General features: G+C 38.2%; 2 protein-coding genes and 1 pseudogene across 2 annotated transcripts; 2 read left to right on the top strand and 1 right to left on the bottom strand.

Moving 5' to 3' along the window:
- Positions 1–900: 900 nt before the first annotated feature.
- On the top strand, positions 901–1,811 carry LOC137738442 (uncharacterized). The gene is made up of 2 exons (XM_068478077.1): positions 901–1,062; positions 1,162–1,811. Exons 1-2 carry the CDS (start codon positions 976–978, stop codon positions 1,642–1,644), a joined length of 570 nt encoding a protein of 189 aa, XP_068334178.1. The 5' UTR covers positions 901–975; the 3' UTR covers positions 1,645–1,811.
- A 3,177-nt stretch (positions 1,812–4,988) lies between these two features.
- LOC137738441 (probable U3 small nucleolar RNA-associated protein 7) lies at positions 4,989–10,784 on the top strand. The gene is made up of 9 exons (XM_068478076.1): positions 4,989–5,117; positions 5,361–5,434; positions 5,661–5,726; positions 5,804–5,893; positions 6,093–6,225; positions 6,919–7,037; positions 8,104–8,171; positions 8,947–8,995; positions 9,624–10,784. The coding sequence occupies exons 2-9, from the start codon at positions 5,384–5,386 to the stop codon at positions 10,665–10,667; spliced, it is 1,620 nt and encodes a 539-aa protein (XP_068334177.1). The 5' UTR covers positions 4,989–5,117; positions 5,361–5,383; the 3' UTR covers positions 10,668–10,784.
- Positions 10,785–11,012: 228 nt separating this feature from the next.
- Positions 11,013–13,249, bottom strand: LOC137738440 (lipoamide acyltransferase component of branched-chain alpha-keto acid dehydrogenase complex, mitochondrial-like; annotated as a pseudogene).
- Positions 13,250–17,834: the final 4,585 nt, after the last annotated feature.

Here is a 17,834-nt window from a genome sequence, read left to right as displayed (position 1 = left end):
ATGAAAATTAATAATATTTATAATCGCAAATTAACCATTGGGTATTAACCATAATCATACCCACTGTGTAACAGATTACCTATCGATTAACGGTTATATGCATCTTCGTCAATATAAAAATCAGTTGACGCATGATAATTTAGTAAATATTAATATTGTCACTAAATATTTGATGTATAAGATGATTTAATGAATGGATCTTGTGGAGCATAAAAATTACAGCTAAACATTGATAATGTTGGCTGATCTTTGATATATCCTATAAGTACCATTGAATTCTCATAGATTTTGATTCATATCAAAACTTTTGAACTTTTCTACAAAGTGCAACTCACACAATGCAATTTTTGTATTCTCAAGGTAATAGATTCGGTGAATAATGAATACATACATATTATTTAATACTTTAATATTATATATAATTATATTATATATTGTTCAGTTCGGATTTGGGAACGGATACGGATTGGGGACCCGTGTAACCATATTCAAAATCATAATCGAATAATATTCACGGTTTTTCCCCATACCCAAAATATATCCGAGTTTTCATATCCAAATCCAATATATTTGAACGATTATCTACAGTTATCAAGTTTAACGGTTAGAATTGTTATTCCTAATAAGATGAGACCATAAGTACCTAGCTTCTATTAATTTATTCAACTTAAATAAAGCAGAGATTATCTGAAAAAAAGAAAAAGAAAAAAAAAAGACTTTATATAAATTTTTTGTCAGTTTTTTATTTTTGGCATAATGTTTAATACAGATGGAACTTGGAACGTGCGCGTAGCATTCAGTGGGGTTCCAATACGGCAATACCCAAAGGCCATTACTTCCCCTTCGCCCCAAAACCTCCTACTCTTCCCACTCCCCCAACTTCCCTTCTCCCTCCCTCCCTACCCCACTCTGCTTTCCCACAAAGAAGGAACCCCAAAAGCACTGAAAAAACAGCCAAAAAAACCAGAGAGAAAAATGTCCAACAAGTCACCAATCTTTCCGATGCCACAACCCCAACACTTCAGCGACTACGGCTTCGACCCCCAAGTCGACTACTTTCAGGTCCCATTTCTTTCTTCTCTCCTCTCTCTCTCTCTCTCACTGTGCAACCAATTTTATTTTTTGATCTGACCCATTTCTTTTCATGTAAAAAAAATGAAGGTTTTGGAGGAAGCAAGGAGGCACAAGCGGGAGACGACGAGATCCATAGACTCCAAACACTTCAAGCTCCAAAAGCGCTTCTCAAAAGACGACTCCAGAAAGCCCCACCACAACAAAACCAAGAAGAAGCGCTGGTGGAAAAGCGCTCTGCTTTTCTTCAAATGGAACAAGCTGACACCTCACCACCACCACCACCACCACGTCTCCGCCATCCGCGGCGGCGATGAAGATGTTCACCAGGCCAGGGCCAAAGCCTTCCGGGGATCGATTTCTGAGCCGATTTATATCACTGAGAGCAGAAGCGGGTTGTGCACTCCTTGCCTGAGTAATAGCTGGCCGTCGTCTAGGCCGCTTGCCGGGACTATGTTTCCGGCGAGTAAGGATGAGATGGGCATTCCTTACCTGAACCTGAGGGAGCTTAACATGGAGCAGCAGCGACAGAGGAACTCCATCTCTGCCGTGCCTATATATTTGGTTACTTAATTAGTATTTCAGGTGTTTACATTCGTTTTTGAACATTAGTTCTTGCAAAAGATTAAAAGTTTTTAAAAAAATTGGTAATGGATTACATATTCAATTTAATCATTTGAAGTGTACTTTTATAAAAATTTATATTCATTTTTTGTTATTTAATGTGTATTTTTATTTAATTTCTCCACATTAAATTTTAATTATATTAATATGCACATATTTAGTTCTTTAATTTAATTACATTGTTAGTCTTTTGGAGAGCCTATATATTTTACTAATTGCTTTTCTTTGGATTGATTAAGCGGGATGCTCAATGGGGTTGGATTTGTTTGTCCGTTTTTAGTTTTTGCAAACTGCAAAGGCGTTTGATCCTTTGGAGATCATGAATTTTATGCCACTCAATGACTTAATGGGACAAAACTTGTAAGGGTAATACGCAAAAATGATGATGGATATTTTTTTGACCAGGGCAATAAGATGTACAAGCTCAATGGCTTAATGTGACCAAAACATGATATGCCAACTGCCAAGCAGAAGGAGCAGATGATGAAAGGGGATATAAGGGAATGATGAGTCGGTTTCATGGAGCTACCCATTTGTGTTTGGTTTTACACATTGTGGAAGATTCGAAGGCCCTGCTGTTGGCTGCTCATCATCTCGCACGTTATGCTCTCTCTTGTCAATGCGAGTGATTTTGGTCGAGGAATCTCCCGATATTCTTCTTGATGTTTTGTTGTCTGATTGTAGCTGTTAAAGTTGGTGGTTTTTGTTGGAAACCTGTGTTATGTGGGACTGCCAGTCCCACATTGCCCATACACCTTTTACAACAACTTTTTATAAGTGAGTTCACTCACTTATAGTTTGAATTGAATTGGGGCAAAGCCATAGACCTTGGGCCTTAGAGTAGGAGGGTTTGGGTGTATATATTAAATGTCAAAGATGGGCCTTGGGGCTCGGATGGACGAAAAGCACAAGTTACGTTTTTGATTTTTTGGATTCAGTTTTTTCCAAAAGGATAAAACTGATTGAACAGTTACGTTCAGTTTTTAAATTGATTGAACAGTTGCTTTCGGTTTTCTTTTTTAAAAAACTGATAAGCCAAAACGGTTGGAGAAGTTCAAATTATGCCATTATATATATGGCAATAAAATCAGAAACAAGTATCAATTTTTTCCAGATTCATTCCTCCATATTTCACTGAGAACCACAACCAATTCGCCAAGAATCCAAGTTCGAGTGCAAGAACTTGGATTAGATAGTTGTATCCTGCAAGATAGACGTCCAAGGACTGCTGCACTGGTGTAGAGACGAATTTATGTCTTAGGAGATTGCTTCTGCAAGCCTCTATCTGCAAGAAACAAGTCAGTGATTTGTGACTTTATATATAATCTCATTAAGTGTTTATGTTCTAATATATTGTGTTTGTCGTTGAGTTTTTACATTTGAAATAAAACTGTGCAAATTGTTATATAATATACACTTGACGTTTGATTGGTTCTAACAGTTTTCTTTCCCAGCCCGCTTTGTACTGTGCTACTGTTTTCCTCTTCCTAATCGATAAATATGCTGTTGCCTTGAATAAAAATTTGAAAAGCACAAAGCGAAGAGAAAGAAACAAAACGCAACGCTCCAAAATAAGGAGCGGCGGGCAACAAACAAACAACCACATCTCACGATCCACTTGTCATTTGGTCCGCTCCCCTCTCTGCGATCTTCTCTACAACCTAACCTGCTCACCACGTCATTTCGCTATCCGTATTACCGTTTTATTTTGTATTAAGGGAAAAGCAAAGAAGACTTTTTTAAAGTAAAATTTTACATAGATTATTTTGTTATATTACAGTTTAACATTAATTTCTGTAGATATTATAAAATATTGTATAAAAACTTCTCACATCTTCATATCACTATCACGTCCACACTGCGCACATGGCTACGTCACTATCACGTGACGACCAGCATGCCTCGATTTATGTCGGGGTGTGTCATAGTACGTTAAGAGAAAATAGGATTAAGAATAACATAAATGTACCAATACACAATGTGTAAAAAATAAAGTGTACCAAAATAAAAATAATGTACCAATATTAACAATATGTATCAAATCAAACATACCAAAATAAAAATAATGTACCAATATTAACAATATATATCAAATAAAAAAAAACCAAAATTGCAAATAAACGTACCAATTAATGATTTTTGTAAATTCAAACATACCCGCAGATAATATATACCTAATGTATTGTACCTAACAATAATTAGTCAACAACTATACTTAAAACAACAGCCAAAAAAACTATAATTTCACAAAAAAAATTGAAAAAAAATACACGGAGCTTTTATGTTGATCACCAACTATTTGAAAAAGAAAAAACCATTTGGAAAAGAAATAATATTAAATGTTTGCATAACCAAAAAAAATAAAAAATTATGATCGAAAAAACATTTTTGGAAGAAGAAAAAATATAGTTTAATTACTAATATCTCTACTAAATAATGAAAAGTGCATCATGCGGATAAAATTATAAATTAAAAAATTATTTTAATTTTAAAAAATAGAGGTGACTATCAGTCAAAACACTTTAATCAAATTTAAAAAAAACACAGATGTTTAATCAAATGATATAGAAAAACTGTAGAGCATTCTAATTTAACTAAAATCTTGTGAATTATTTTAAAACTGATGGTGCAAAATGTATTTGATTCTAAAAACATGCATCGGACATAATGAATATGAAAATGACTAATAAACAGATTAATATAAGAGTTTTCTACATATAAATCCTTAGTAACAACACACTTGAAAAACAGTTCAAACTCACTGATCGTTGGAAGATACATATACACTTATTTTACTTTTTTTGATATACTCGGTGCCACAAAAGCAGCTTGTGGCCCATTCAAAAAACTTCGTGCTTATAATTGGAATTATTAATATATAAATCATTATGTAAACATCATTGCTACGAAAAGTTAATAAAATATGAGATTATTTAGATATCTAATTGTACAAAACAAATTGTCTAATTCGGCAAAAATATTACAAACCATTTATTTGTTTGCTATAGTCTAATTAACTAAATGATCCTAACTTTAATTAATTTTTTTTCACAAAATATTTTGTAACATGAACAATGCAGATTATAATAAACGCTATTAGTAATGGATCGGCCGGATCGCTGTCAAGCCCTATGATCATATTCTTCATTTAACTTACACGGGTTTGCAAGTTTGGACCGAGCCCATGGCCTCTCCCTCTCTCCTGCCAAACCCTAGCCTTTTTTATTTTTTTGTCATAATATAAATTTTGTTAGATGATATGTGAGATTAACTATCGACGAGATTCAAACGCACGAAGATACTCAACTCTTTTCCGGTACTGTGCTAAAAGGCCACGTCTAAACCCGAGCCTACGGTTGCTTAGTTCTCCGTCAGCTTCTTGGTTCCCGGAATCGGAATCCTGTCTTCCACTCGTTCTAAAGGTAAACTGCACACCCCTTGTTCGACTTATGTCTCAACGAAATATTTTGCTTATTGTTATATATAAGATTATCACAAGTAATTTACGTATCAGTCATCTCCTCTCCAGCAGCAGAAATTTACGTATAAGTTTATGAAATGCAGTCTGTGTATTTGGTGTCTTTTGTCTGTGTATGTCCTTAAAAATATGATGTTTAAGTTGGATTGCATTACTGATCAAGTTTCTGGGAATTTTGTGTTTTCAGGATAGGAGCCTGGATTGGCCAAGATGGGTGTGAAACAAGATGAGGGCAATAATGTGCCTCCAACCAAGAAATCCGTACGCTTTAATTTCTGTGTATAACATATGATAACTTTTCTAGCAGTCTCTTGACATCTTCTTGAGGTCTTTTATGATCATTCAGGCAATCTGAGTTGTAATATTGCCTTTTGTGTGCATGTCTCCAACATCTAACTCGTCAGACTGAGAGTTTTAAGTTTAACACTAGGGCTCTTATGCATTGCTTTCTGTTACAAAAATAAATGGGAAGTATCTTAAATTGCAGGACAATATAACTGATGAACTCGAGATAAAAATGAACAAGTTTCTTAGAGGCAAAGCTAATTTGGAGGTATGGCATTGAGAATTAGAGTTTTCATGCGAACTTGTTTAGTTTTCACTGCATCATTGCTTTCCCAACGTCTTCAGGCCTTGCAAGATAAAAAGTTGAAGGGTCAACTTACTGTTCGAGAAGAATTATATGGGAAATCTGCACAAGCTGCTGCCAAAACCGAGAAGGTGAATTTTTGTTTAGTGTGATATCCAGTTTGGGTTGCACAATGACAACCCCCGATATAAGTTTTTGTGTCTTCATTGACCATTGCTTGACCTGAACATGCTACCAAAAACATCGTCCTGTTTTTTTATTAATTTTTTTTGTACATGTGATGAAGTATGTGATTTTTGTTGTTGTTTTCATTTGTGATCAAATTATCAGTGGCTTCTACCAAGTGAGGGAGGCTATTTGGAGGCTGAAGGCACGGAGAAGACATGGAGGATCAAACAAGAATCAATTGCTCGTGAAGTAGATATATCAAGCTCAAGGAATCAATTTGATATTATCTTACCAGGTTGACACCTAACACTACCTTTATTTATTGTAAAGTCACTCAGAAACTTAAAAGTGACGCTTTACTGTTTTGCTTATTGTAGTTAAAAGGACGTTGTATATCCATGGTTTTGTTGCCTTCTGATATCAGTAATGCAAATGCCGATTTAGCTGGCCTAACCAAACTTCATTGTGTGAAATAAAAAACAAAACTGTATATTAGCTATAAAGCAGTAAGAATCCTTTGTGAGGTTGAAATATTGGTTCATGCTGTTCAGTTGCTGAGAGATGAAGGATAAATCATTATCACATATGTTACTTATGGTACACATGTTTTAATTAATGGGGAATTTGTAACATCACTTGGCTGCATGCCACTTGTTATAATGTGTCCTCAAATATGTAGTAATTTAATGCATTGCGTCACGCTGTATAGGTGCTACCGTCTTTTGTTATTGCAATCTCTGTCTATTGATTGTAATGATGTTTCATATAAGTTCATTGTAAATAAAATTTTTTAGCAATGCACCTCCTGAAATACTATCAACATTTAGTGTAAGCAGAATCCTTTTCCCGAATAGTGTAAGCAGAGTTCAGACATATTGACACCGAAGCTCTTAAGTATTCAATATTCATTGAAGTGTCTAGATTAACTTTCCTGGCCTGCCTAATCTTGCTCTAATGTTTATCCCTGAATCTTAACTATTATCTGCAGATCTCGGACCGTACACGCTGGATTTCACCTCAAGTGGTCGCCATATGGCAGTTGGTGGACGCAAGGGCCATCTGGCTATTGTAGACATGAAGACTATGGGGCTGATTAAAGAATTTCAGGTATTTCATGCAGTATGAGTGCACATAAAGTAGCCAAGCTGTTGTTTTCAGTCTGATGCTGTGACCTTGTTTTAGCCAAAATTGTTTGTCCCTTGCGACATTGATTTGGACGTGCTGCTCGCAGACACGTTCACATGTCCTAGTCTTCATGTGTCAAGTTTGAATATACTCGTAATGAGTTAGTGCCTTTGATACGATGCCAGCTTTATAACTAAATGTATGAGTCTTAATTGTATGCTGAAAAGAATTTACTGAGTTATATGGAAGAGATAATTGAAAGGAATCATGCAAGCACAGTTTTATCTTTCAATTGCTACGCTGTGTTCTATCCTTTTGCCATTTCTAGTGCAAGAATTTAACTAAGAAAATCTCGAAGTTTACATGCGAATGTAAGTTTCCACTGTTCAGGGTAGTCCTTTTAGATGGATTAATGTTACTGCAGTCAATTTTGTAAAACGGTGTCCTGGATATACATTTTGGGCCGTTGGTGTGAAGCATTCTTTCTATGTTCCTTAAAGCGAAATTGGGACTTATATACTACCCGCAAAAGTAGTTTAAATCAACCATCCAGACTATGCTCTGTATGACAATGTGGCACCTCCATCTGATTCCATATACATCTCAGTTAAATTATGTCAAAAGGCAAACATGTGGCCACTTTTTCAAGGGATGTCTTTGTGGCTCAAGATTTATAGAGTAAGCATTTGATATTTATTTTTCCTTTTCTCTTTTCTCTCAAACATCATTGGCTCACTAAAATATCTGATGTGATGATAACATCCTTGAAAATGGGCCCACATGTTTTGAACAAAACCTGATTTGATATAAATTATGAACTGTGGAGGGTGGCCACACAGTTGTGACTGGATTTTGAGACCACGTTTTGAAGTGCTAGTTATGAATTTTTTTTGGGGTGGTAAATGTGCACAGCCTAAAAGTTCAGGTTGTATCAGTTCAATTTTGTTTTCTTTTTTCTAATGAGATGGTGGAATGCTGGGTACTTCTTTTTCATACTTCAGGGTTTTGACTGGAACCTTGGGCTGATTAACTGACTGTTGATGTTCAGGTTAGAGAAACAGTGCGGGATGTGGTGTTCTTGCACAATGATTTATTCTTTGCTGCAGCACAGAAAAGGTATAAAACCTTTTGCAGTGCTTGTGTAAGTGCTGTCTGCTTGGCAATATTTTGATAGTTACAGGGCAGATTATGCAATTTTATTTTGTGTTGAAACGTTCTGTTGCATGCCTCTGATATTGCTCAGCATTAATAGCTCCGTTGCGTCCAGTGGACTTAAAGTTTGTTGCTTTTTATTAATTATTTTACTTTTATTTGATATGCGACCAGCACTTGTTAAGTGTTTACAAGAACCAGCTGGATAAGCCAAAACTCTTTGCATTTGCAAGATAATGACAGTTTTGTGTTATAAGGATGGACCAAAATAGATGGATTTGTTAGCATTATTTATGGGTGGATATGGAAATAATGTTGGATCGAGTTAGTTTTCGGTTCGTATTTGTCATCAGTTACTATAGAGCTCAGGCTGTCTTCTTTATCTGCATTATTACTGGACTGCTATTTGCAAAGCAGCAGTTGATGTTTCATGGTTTCAAATTTGTTGTCTTGTTTCTTTAGTAATTATTGTGTAATGTAAAATGTCTAGAGAGTTCATTTTTACGACACTTGTAAACTGCAAGGGGCTCATTGTCTGTAGTTTGTGCGGTTGTTCTCTCTCTTAATAAAATCTAAGTTCTTAAAGAAAATAGGTAGCTTATAAGCAATAATCTCGTCTTGGATTCTATGCCACTTTATCTTCTGTTTAACTTAAATTCCTGTGTTTGATGATACTGTGTTACGACTTCTTGTTTTGTTTTATTATATTCAGTATGGCTAACACTCTCATGACTGGCAGGTATCCCTATATTTATAACCGGGATGGCACAGAACTTCATTGCTTAAAGGTTAGCATATTGCATTAAATAGATCGTGTTGCACTTATGCTGTTGTGGGTATCATCTTTTGGGTTAAGTGTATTGGCAGACCAGTTACCACACACAACTAGCAGAATGTAATCTGCTTATGTGTCAATTGCTTCCTGTTAATGAGAAGCGTCTACATTAAATACTGCTATCCAGGTAAACCATAAACACTTAGGCTCGTTTGGAAGTGTTTTTAAAATGATTGAAAGCAGTTTTGGTGAAAATGCTTCCTAGAAAAGCACTTGAAGTATTGGTCCTTCTTCTAGGAAGCACTTCAAGTGCTTTTGGAACCCAAAAACATTTTCTCTAAAAGTGCTTTCAATGAATTTTGCACTTCCAAATGAGCCCTTAAGCAGGTCAAACATGCTTAAGCAGTACCAAATGGCACATCCATAATTTGGGCCGAATTTTATGACATTTATCTGGACTTAATGTGTGCGCATCCTCTAGGATTTCAATCTCTGTGAATCCTTGTTGGTCGTTTCTCGTATACGTTCAGCTCATTCCTTTTGTTTGCTCTAAATCTTCACACGTGAAAGAGTTCCTTGTGCTGACTAAATCGAGATGCATAAACATGGAACTAAGGTTATCTGCATTTCTTATCATGTAGGAACATGGTGCAGTTTTAAGGCTTCAATTCTTGAAAAACCACTTCCTTTTGGCATCAATAAACAATTTTGGGCAGCTTCATTATCAGGATGTGACAATGGGTGAGATGGTAGGTAGTTACAGGACAGGCATAGGCCGTACTGATGCGATGCAGGTGAACCCCTATAATGGGGTTGTTGCTTTGGGTCAATCACTTGGTACAGTTTCCATGTGGAAGCCTACAAGCTCTGCGCCTCTACTTAGACTTCTATGTCACAAGGGACCCGTCTCAGCAATCGCATTCCACCCTAATGGCCATCTCATGGCGACAGCTGGGAAAGAGAGGAAAATTAAGCTTTGGGACTTGAGGAAACTTGGGGATGAACCGCTCCAAACCTTACCGGGCAATGCAAAGACGTTGGATTTTAGTCAGAAGGGTCTTTTAGCTTGTCAGCTGGGAAATGGATCATCTGTACAAATCTTGAGAGATTTGGATGGGAATCAGACGTACAAGACATACATGAATCATGGAATGGTTAAAGGTTTCCAAATAGAAAAGCTGTTGTTTCGACCTTATGAAGATGTTTTAGGCATAGGGCACTGTATGGGATGGTCCAGTATTCTGATTCCTGGTGCGGGGGAACCCAATTTTGATACCTTGGTGGCAAATCCATTTGAAACGTCTAAACAAAGAAGAGAGAGTGAAGTGCACTCTTTACTTGATAAGCTCCCGGCTGAGACGATTATGCTGGATCCTGCAAAGATCGGCACATTGAAGCCTGAGAGGAAGAAAGAGAAACCAACAAAGCAAGAAAAAGTGGCCGGGATTGAAGCTGCTGTTGAAGTTGTGAAGGGCATTAAACTGAAGAAGAAAACAAAGGGGAGGAGTAAGCCGAGTAAGAGGACGATAAAGAAAAAGGAGTTAATTGCAAAAGCAAAGAGTCCTTTCTTAGCGCAAGAAATGAAAGAGGAAGAACAAGTAGCTAGAAAGAAGCAGAAAACGATTGAATATGTGGAGCCACCAACATCGTTGCTGCGGTTTGTCCGCAAGAAAGCAACTGCATGATTGTGCTAATTTAATTATAGATTTTTAAGCTCTTGTATTGAACTCTGGAACTGTGAGCACTATATTGGATCGGGACGGATTCAGGATTTTAAGCCATTTTTTTCTTTCATCCGAAGCTTGAAGCTATTAACCATCTTGGATTCTTACAAATGATTGAGCAAAGAAGAGAGAAGTGCAAGAAAGCTTTAGAGAGAGAAGCAAGAAATATGAAGTTTCAGAATTCTCATTAACCGCCACAGTTATTACACTCAAGCTTATATAGAGCTTCCTAATACTTAGCTTATCAAGTATGCTACCGTACAACCAATACAGTCAATATAAGTGGACTAATACACTGTTGACACATGTCCAAGTTTGTTATTTCAATCCTGTTATTACCACACCACCCCCCCCTCTTTTCTCTCTCAATCTTAACCGGGTACCAAGTTTAAGATTGCTGCAATGTTGAACAAACACAGGACCATGAAGACCCTTAGTAAAAATGTCAGCAACTTGCCCCTTGTTTGGAATGTATTGAACCATAAGATCTCCTTTTTGAACCTTCTCACGAACAAAATGGAAATCGGTGTCAAGGTGTTTGATGCGAGAATGAAATACAGGATTTGTACTGAGTGCAATAGTAGAGAGATTATCAGTGTAAAACTGGTGGTGAGGGAAGATAAACATGTAAGTCTAGCGAGATTGATCGAAGCCAACATGCATCTGCAGCACAATGAGTAAGGAATTTGTATTCTGCCTCGGTAGATCTCCGAGATACTGAAGATTGCTTTTTGGATTGCCATGAAATTGGATTATCACCAAAGAACACCACATAACCAGTAATGGATCTCCATGTGTTGATATGAGCAACCCACTTCAAGTAAGATTAAATTAATGCTAGCAAGTTTTCCAGCACGCACATAAAAGACTATGCTCGAGTAGAAACATTGCTGCATCCAACAGATGATAATTGCTATGGACTGTACAAAGTACAAACCTTTGAGGATGACCTCGATTGACTCTTCATTGAAGCTACTATTCATCAACGGATATTTGTTCATGGCCACTGAGAGAGTCTTTATCTATAATGGAAGGAAAGTGTGCTTGACATTTGAATCGGTATTATTACTTTGGAAAGAATTTTTCAGCTCCACAAGTGCATCACACTTTATATCCTCAACATAATGAAAATGTAGAACTTTTGCAGCCATGCTCATTGATTGAACCGTTCTTCGCTGAAATCCCCTGAAAGAACAGACTACAGTTAACTCGCTGCATACATCACTCTGTCTTGAATAAAACCACTAAAAACAAATATTATCTATGATATTCTAGCACTGCACAAACATTAACAGCTACAACTCATTAACCAATATTATCTGACATAAGTTCAGCCATGGATCATACCAATGATTCATTAATGAATAAAGGAGGCGTTCCAAGTTCATGTTTGCATGCTATATTACCTCAGGGTAACTGTCTTATCGTCATAATTCCATCACGATTCAGCTTAAGTATGTGCGTAACTATCTTCTCCTCCCAAAGCTTTCTCGGGACTAGCACTCAAGGAGACAGAAGGAACTTCAATGATTCCCTTCTGGGCAGCATATTTGATGACATCTTCTTTTAACACTCTCCCACCTTTACCAGTTCCACAGACTTCATTCATGTCTATATCAAATTGCCTTGCAAGGTTCCGAACAGGAGGTGTCAATAAAACTCCACCTATGTTATGTGTGTTCAGCTCAGAATCTAGCAACTTAGTGTCTTCCAAACTCTCACAAATCTGCTTTGGAACCTGAGATTCCTCAACGGCCATCTTTAAAAGAATTTCTCCAACCGAAGATTTCATTTAAACTCTAAAGCATAAATAAGAGTTTCAAATTAGGATTCAAAGAAACATGAGCTAATCCACCAAAGAGAAATGCTTTGTCGCTAAATTTCTGGAACAAGTTCAATTTCTAAAAGAACAATTGTTTTCACTATAACGCTGCGGACCTCTCTCCACTATTCCTAAAACTCTAGGATGTAAGGTGTAAAAATATTCTGACCTTGATGATGTCACCTGGAACATAGAGAAGCTGAGAAACTTTCCCCAGATAACGGCTTGTTATTTCGATGGTTGCTTTGTCACTTTGCACTTCACAAAGTGGCTGAAATTTGTCAACTTGATCCCCCTGCTAAAATCACAAATTAAACCTCTAATTCCTTACTCTCTTCAAAACAACCTCAGATACTCATACTAATTGACGCTCCAATTGTACGGAAAACTAGTAAGTCAGTTTCTTTCAACGAGACCGCCCAATGTGCAGGCCTGCCAAAACTTCCCACACAAATCTAACAAACCTTGCGCAAGTACGTGGATCAACAATATAAACAGATACAAATGTATGTGTGTATATATTGCATAGGATATGATAATGCAAAAACGTATAGGAGGAATTACAGACCTCCCGCACAAACCATTTGAGGAGCTTGCATTCGGCAATGCCTTCACCGGTTTGAGCCAATGGTACATCAACTATACCATTACCATTACCCCCTGCTGCAACATCAGCCATTGCCTCACTTGAAAACCACCTCCCATTCACATTATTCGTAATTCTACACTACAAAATGTTGGAAATTCAAATCAAAACAGGTTGTAAAATGTTGCTGCTAGCTATTGTTGAAAATCAATGTCAAAGTTAGGCATGAAAAGTTAGGCAATGTTAGGTATGGTTGAATAAAAATTATTAGGTGCAATTAATGTGTTTTATGTGGTAATAAATAATCTTAGTTTAATCATTTGGTTTGCTATAAATACCCAAGTTCTCAAGCATTGTAAATCATCCCATCCGAATCCCACTTCCAATTGTGAAGAAGCTTGTAAGCTTTCTTATTCCAACAGTTTGTAAACCTTTTTCATATATCAAAGTCCAAGTGTTTTGCCAAAGCTTGTTGCTTCCCTCCTTTCTCTATTTCTTTCTTTGTCCAATTTTATTTGAGAGTGCAAAGTGAAAGAGGTGTGATAGAGTTTGTAAACTTATCACCCACATATTTTGGTATTGAGTTAGTAAACTGTAAAATACCAACAATTGGTATCAGAGCCAGAATACCATTCTGGCAGGAGCAGCAGTTATGGCGTCCAACTTAGTGCAACTCCAAGTTCCCACATTAAAGAAAGAAAATTATGAAAGATGGTGCATCCAATTCAAAGCATTGTTTGGATCACAGGAGCTATGGGAAGTTGTCAGTAGTGGGTATGTTGTACCCACTGCCGAGCAAGAAGCCGTATATACTGCGGATCAAAGGAACACTCTCAAGGACTTACGAAAGAAGGACCAAAAGGCGCTGTATCTTCTATACCAGGGTTTGGAAGATTCAACGTTCGAGAAGGTTGCAGAAGCAACAACGAGCAAGCAAGTATGGGATACACTCAGTACAATCTACAAAGGAGTAGATCGAGTCAAGAAAGTGAGGTTACAATCACTTCGAGCAGATTTTGAAACTGCTCATATGAATGAAGGGGAGAGCATCTCCGACTATCACTCAAGGCTCATTGTGATAGTAAATCAGATGAGGAGAAATGGCGAGAGACTCGATGAAGTACGAGTTGTGGAGAAGATACTCCGGTCACTCACATCTAAGTTTGAGCATGTGGTGACTGCCATTGAGGAATCCAAGGATTTGGAGGTGATGAGCGCAGAAGAGCTACTAGGATCCCTCCTAGTTCACGAGCAACGCATTCAGAAGAATGCAAGCCCCACAACGCTAGAGCAAGCTTTGGAGTCAAAGTTGAATATTGACAAACCAAATAAAGGTCGTGGGCAGTGGAACTCACGTCGTGGGAGCTCATCCAACCGTAGCCGAGGACGAGCCCGAGGAAGAGGTCGAGGCTATGCACAAAATCAAGGTCAGTCTCAGGAGTGGAGATCTACTCGAGGAAAGGCGCATATCCAGTGTCACAACTGTAAGCAATATGGACATTATGCCAATGAATGTTCACATAAAAATGGTGAGCATGTCAACATGGCAGAATCAAGTGGAAATACTGATGAAGAACTTACAGTCTTACTAGCACACCATGATTCCAGTAGCCAACAAGATGTTTGGTATTTGGACTCTGGTGCAAGCAATCACATGTGTGGAAAGAATGAGTTTTTTGCCGAACTCAAAAAAAGGGCCTATGGATCTGTAAGTCTTGGTGACTCCTCAAAGTTGCCAGTTGAAGGAAAAGGGAAGATCAAGATCATCCAGAAGGATGGAAGAGAAGAATACATCTCCGATACCTACTGCATACCAGGTATGAAAAGCAACATTCTGAGCATTGGTCAACTGCTCCATAAAGGGTACATTATACATATGGAGAACATGCTTCTCACTCTCAGGAATGCAAGGAGAAAGCTTATTGCACGTGTTCGAATGTCAAAGAACCCGTTGAATTTGAACACAAAGATTGGAAGCTGCAACATCGGTGTAATGGAAGATGAGTCATGGAAATGGCATCTTCGATTTGGCCATCTTAATTTCAATGGCCTAAAGTTGCTGTCAAGTGGAGGAATGGTTCGTGGTCTACCCCAGATTGAAGCCACACGCCAAGTATGTGAAGGTTGTGTGCTTGGCAAGCAAGCACGACTATCGTTCCCTGTTGGTGATACATGGAGAGCAAAGGCACCACTGCAGTTGGTGCACACAGATATATGTGGTCCATTGGATCCCATGTCTTATGGAGGTAATAGGTATTTTATTACCTTCATTGATGATTTCAGTAGAAAGACTTGGGTCTATTTTCTCAAGGAGAAGTCAGCTGCCCTAAAAATTTTCAAGGAGTTCAAGGCACTCATAGAGGCAGAAAGTAACCACAAGCTTGTGGCTGTGAGATCAGATAGAGGTGGAGAGTACACCTCCAATGCTTTCCAAGCATACTGCAAGGAGCAAGGAATTAGGCATCAACTTACTGCTGCCTATACCCCACAGCAAAATGGGATAGCCGAAAGAAAGAATCGAACCATCCTTGACATGACAAGGTCCATGCTTAAGGAGAAGAATTTGCCAAAAGAGTTATGGGCAGAAGCTGTAGCTTGTTCGATTTATTTGTTGAATCGATGTCCAACAAAGAGTGTCAAGAGGATGACACCACAAGAGGCTTGGAGTGGATACAAGCCGAATGTTACACACCTAAGAATTTTTGGGTGTGTTGCATATGCTCAAGTTCCAGAAGCCAAGAGGAGGAAACTTGATGATAGAGGTGAGAAGTGTGTGTTTGTGGGCTATAGTGAAGAGTCCAAGGCATACAAGCTCTACAACCCACTAACTGGCAAACTAGTGGATGTCATCTTCAGTGAGGAAGAGACATGGACGTGGAACAACAAAGAAGTCAGTAAAGAGAAGATCGTCTCCACTGATTTTGAAGAACCAGAAGTTGTACCACCGATTGAGCAACAGCCTGCTCAAACAATCACAACAACTCCAGTGCACAGAATTGCAAGGAGTGGTCCTACATCTAGTGAGGAAAGCAGCTCCTCAACTCCAGTGAGGTTAAGGAGTCTCACAGAGATTTATGGACAAGAAGAAGAAGAAGAAACCAACCTTTTCTGCTTGTATGCAGACCACGAGCCTTTCTCATTCAATGAAGCTGTGGAAGAAGATTGTTGGAAGAAAGCCATGGAAGAAGAGATCCATGCCATCGAGAAGAATGACACTTGGGAGCTGACAAAGCTCCCACCAAATCAGAAGGCTATTGGTGTCAAGTGGGTTTACAAGATCAAACGCACTGCAGATGGGAGTGTGGATCGATACAAATCAAGGCTTGTAGCAAATGGCTACAAACAGAAGTATGGAGTGGACTATGATGAAGTCTATGCTCCAGTTGCGAGACTTGACACGGTAAGATTGCTAATCTCTCTTGCCGCACATCATAAATGGAAAATTTATCAACTAGATGTCAAGTCAGCCTTCCTTAATGGAGTACTTGAGGAAGAAGTGTACGTGGAACAACCGGAAGGCTTCCAAGTACAAGGAGAAGAAGATAAGGTTTATCGTTTGAAGAAGGCTTTGTACGGCCTCAAGCAAGCACCACGAGCTTGGAACTCAAGGATCGACAACTACCTTCACCAAAATGGATTTCAGAAATGTCCATACGAGCATTCAGTTTACATGAAGAATGGTGAAAAAGGGGAGTTCTTAATTATTTGTCTCTATGTAGATGATTTATTGTTTACAGGAAACAATGAGGCAATGTTCCATGAGTTCAAGCAATCCATGTTCAGTGAATTCGAGATGACTGACAATGGATTAATGTCATACTTTCTTGGCATAGAAGTGAAGCAAGAAAGTGATGGTATCTACAGCTCTCAACAAAGGTACATGAGAGACATATTGAAGAAGTTCAATATGGACAAGTGCAACACTGTCAATACCCCAGTCGCAACTGGATTGAAGCTGTCCAAAGGAGGAGAGGGTGAGTTTGTAAACTCAACAGTGTACAAAAGCCTCGTTGGAAGCCTAAGGTACCTTACAATCACAAGACCTGATATAGTTTATGGTGTTGGACTCGTGAGTCGATACATGGAAACACCAAGGGAGTCTCATTGGCTGGCCGCCAAGAGAATTTTGAGGTACATAAGAGGTACTCTAAACTATGGTCTATTTTATAATTTTGGTGAAGATGCAAAATTATTTGGTTATTCAGATAGTGATTGGGGAGGTGACCAAGATGAAAGGAAAAGCACAACTGGCTATGTGTTTTTTCTAGGATCAACAGCTTTCTCATGGACTTCAAAGAAGCAATCAATTGTTGCTTTGTCATCATGTGAAGCCGAGTATGTTGTTGTAGCCTCAACCGTGTGTGAGGCAATTTGGTTAAGAAATCTGTTGAAGTCAGTGTGTCATCCACAAGTGGAATCGACTGTGATTCATGTAGATAACGTGTCTGCAATCAAACTTGCAAAGAATCCTGTTCAACATGGAAGGAGCAAGCACATTGATACCAGGTTCCATTTTCTAAGGGACCATGTGAAGCAAAAGACAATTGAACTTGTCTACTGTCACACCAAGGAACAAGTGGCAGACATCTTCACAAAGCCATTGCCAATTGAAACATTCCGGCTACTGCGTGAAATGCTAGGAATGAAGGCGTTTTGATTTGAGGAGGTGTGTTGGAAATTCAAATCAAAACAGGTTGTAAAATGTTGCTGCTAGCTATTG

The sequence above is a fragment of the Pyrus communis genome, chromosome 6 (assembly GCF_963583255.1).
Source record: "Pyrus communis chromosome 6, drPyrComm1.1, whole genome shotgun sequence".
NCBI classification, from domain to species: domain Eukaryota; kingdom Viridiplantae; phylum Streptophyta; class Magnoliopsida; order Rosales; family Rosaceae; genus Pyrus; species Pyrus communis.
The sequence above is the reverse complement of the archived record's forward strand: the minus strand, read 5'-3'. Positions and strand labels throughout refer to the sequence as shown.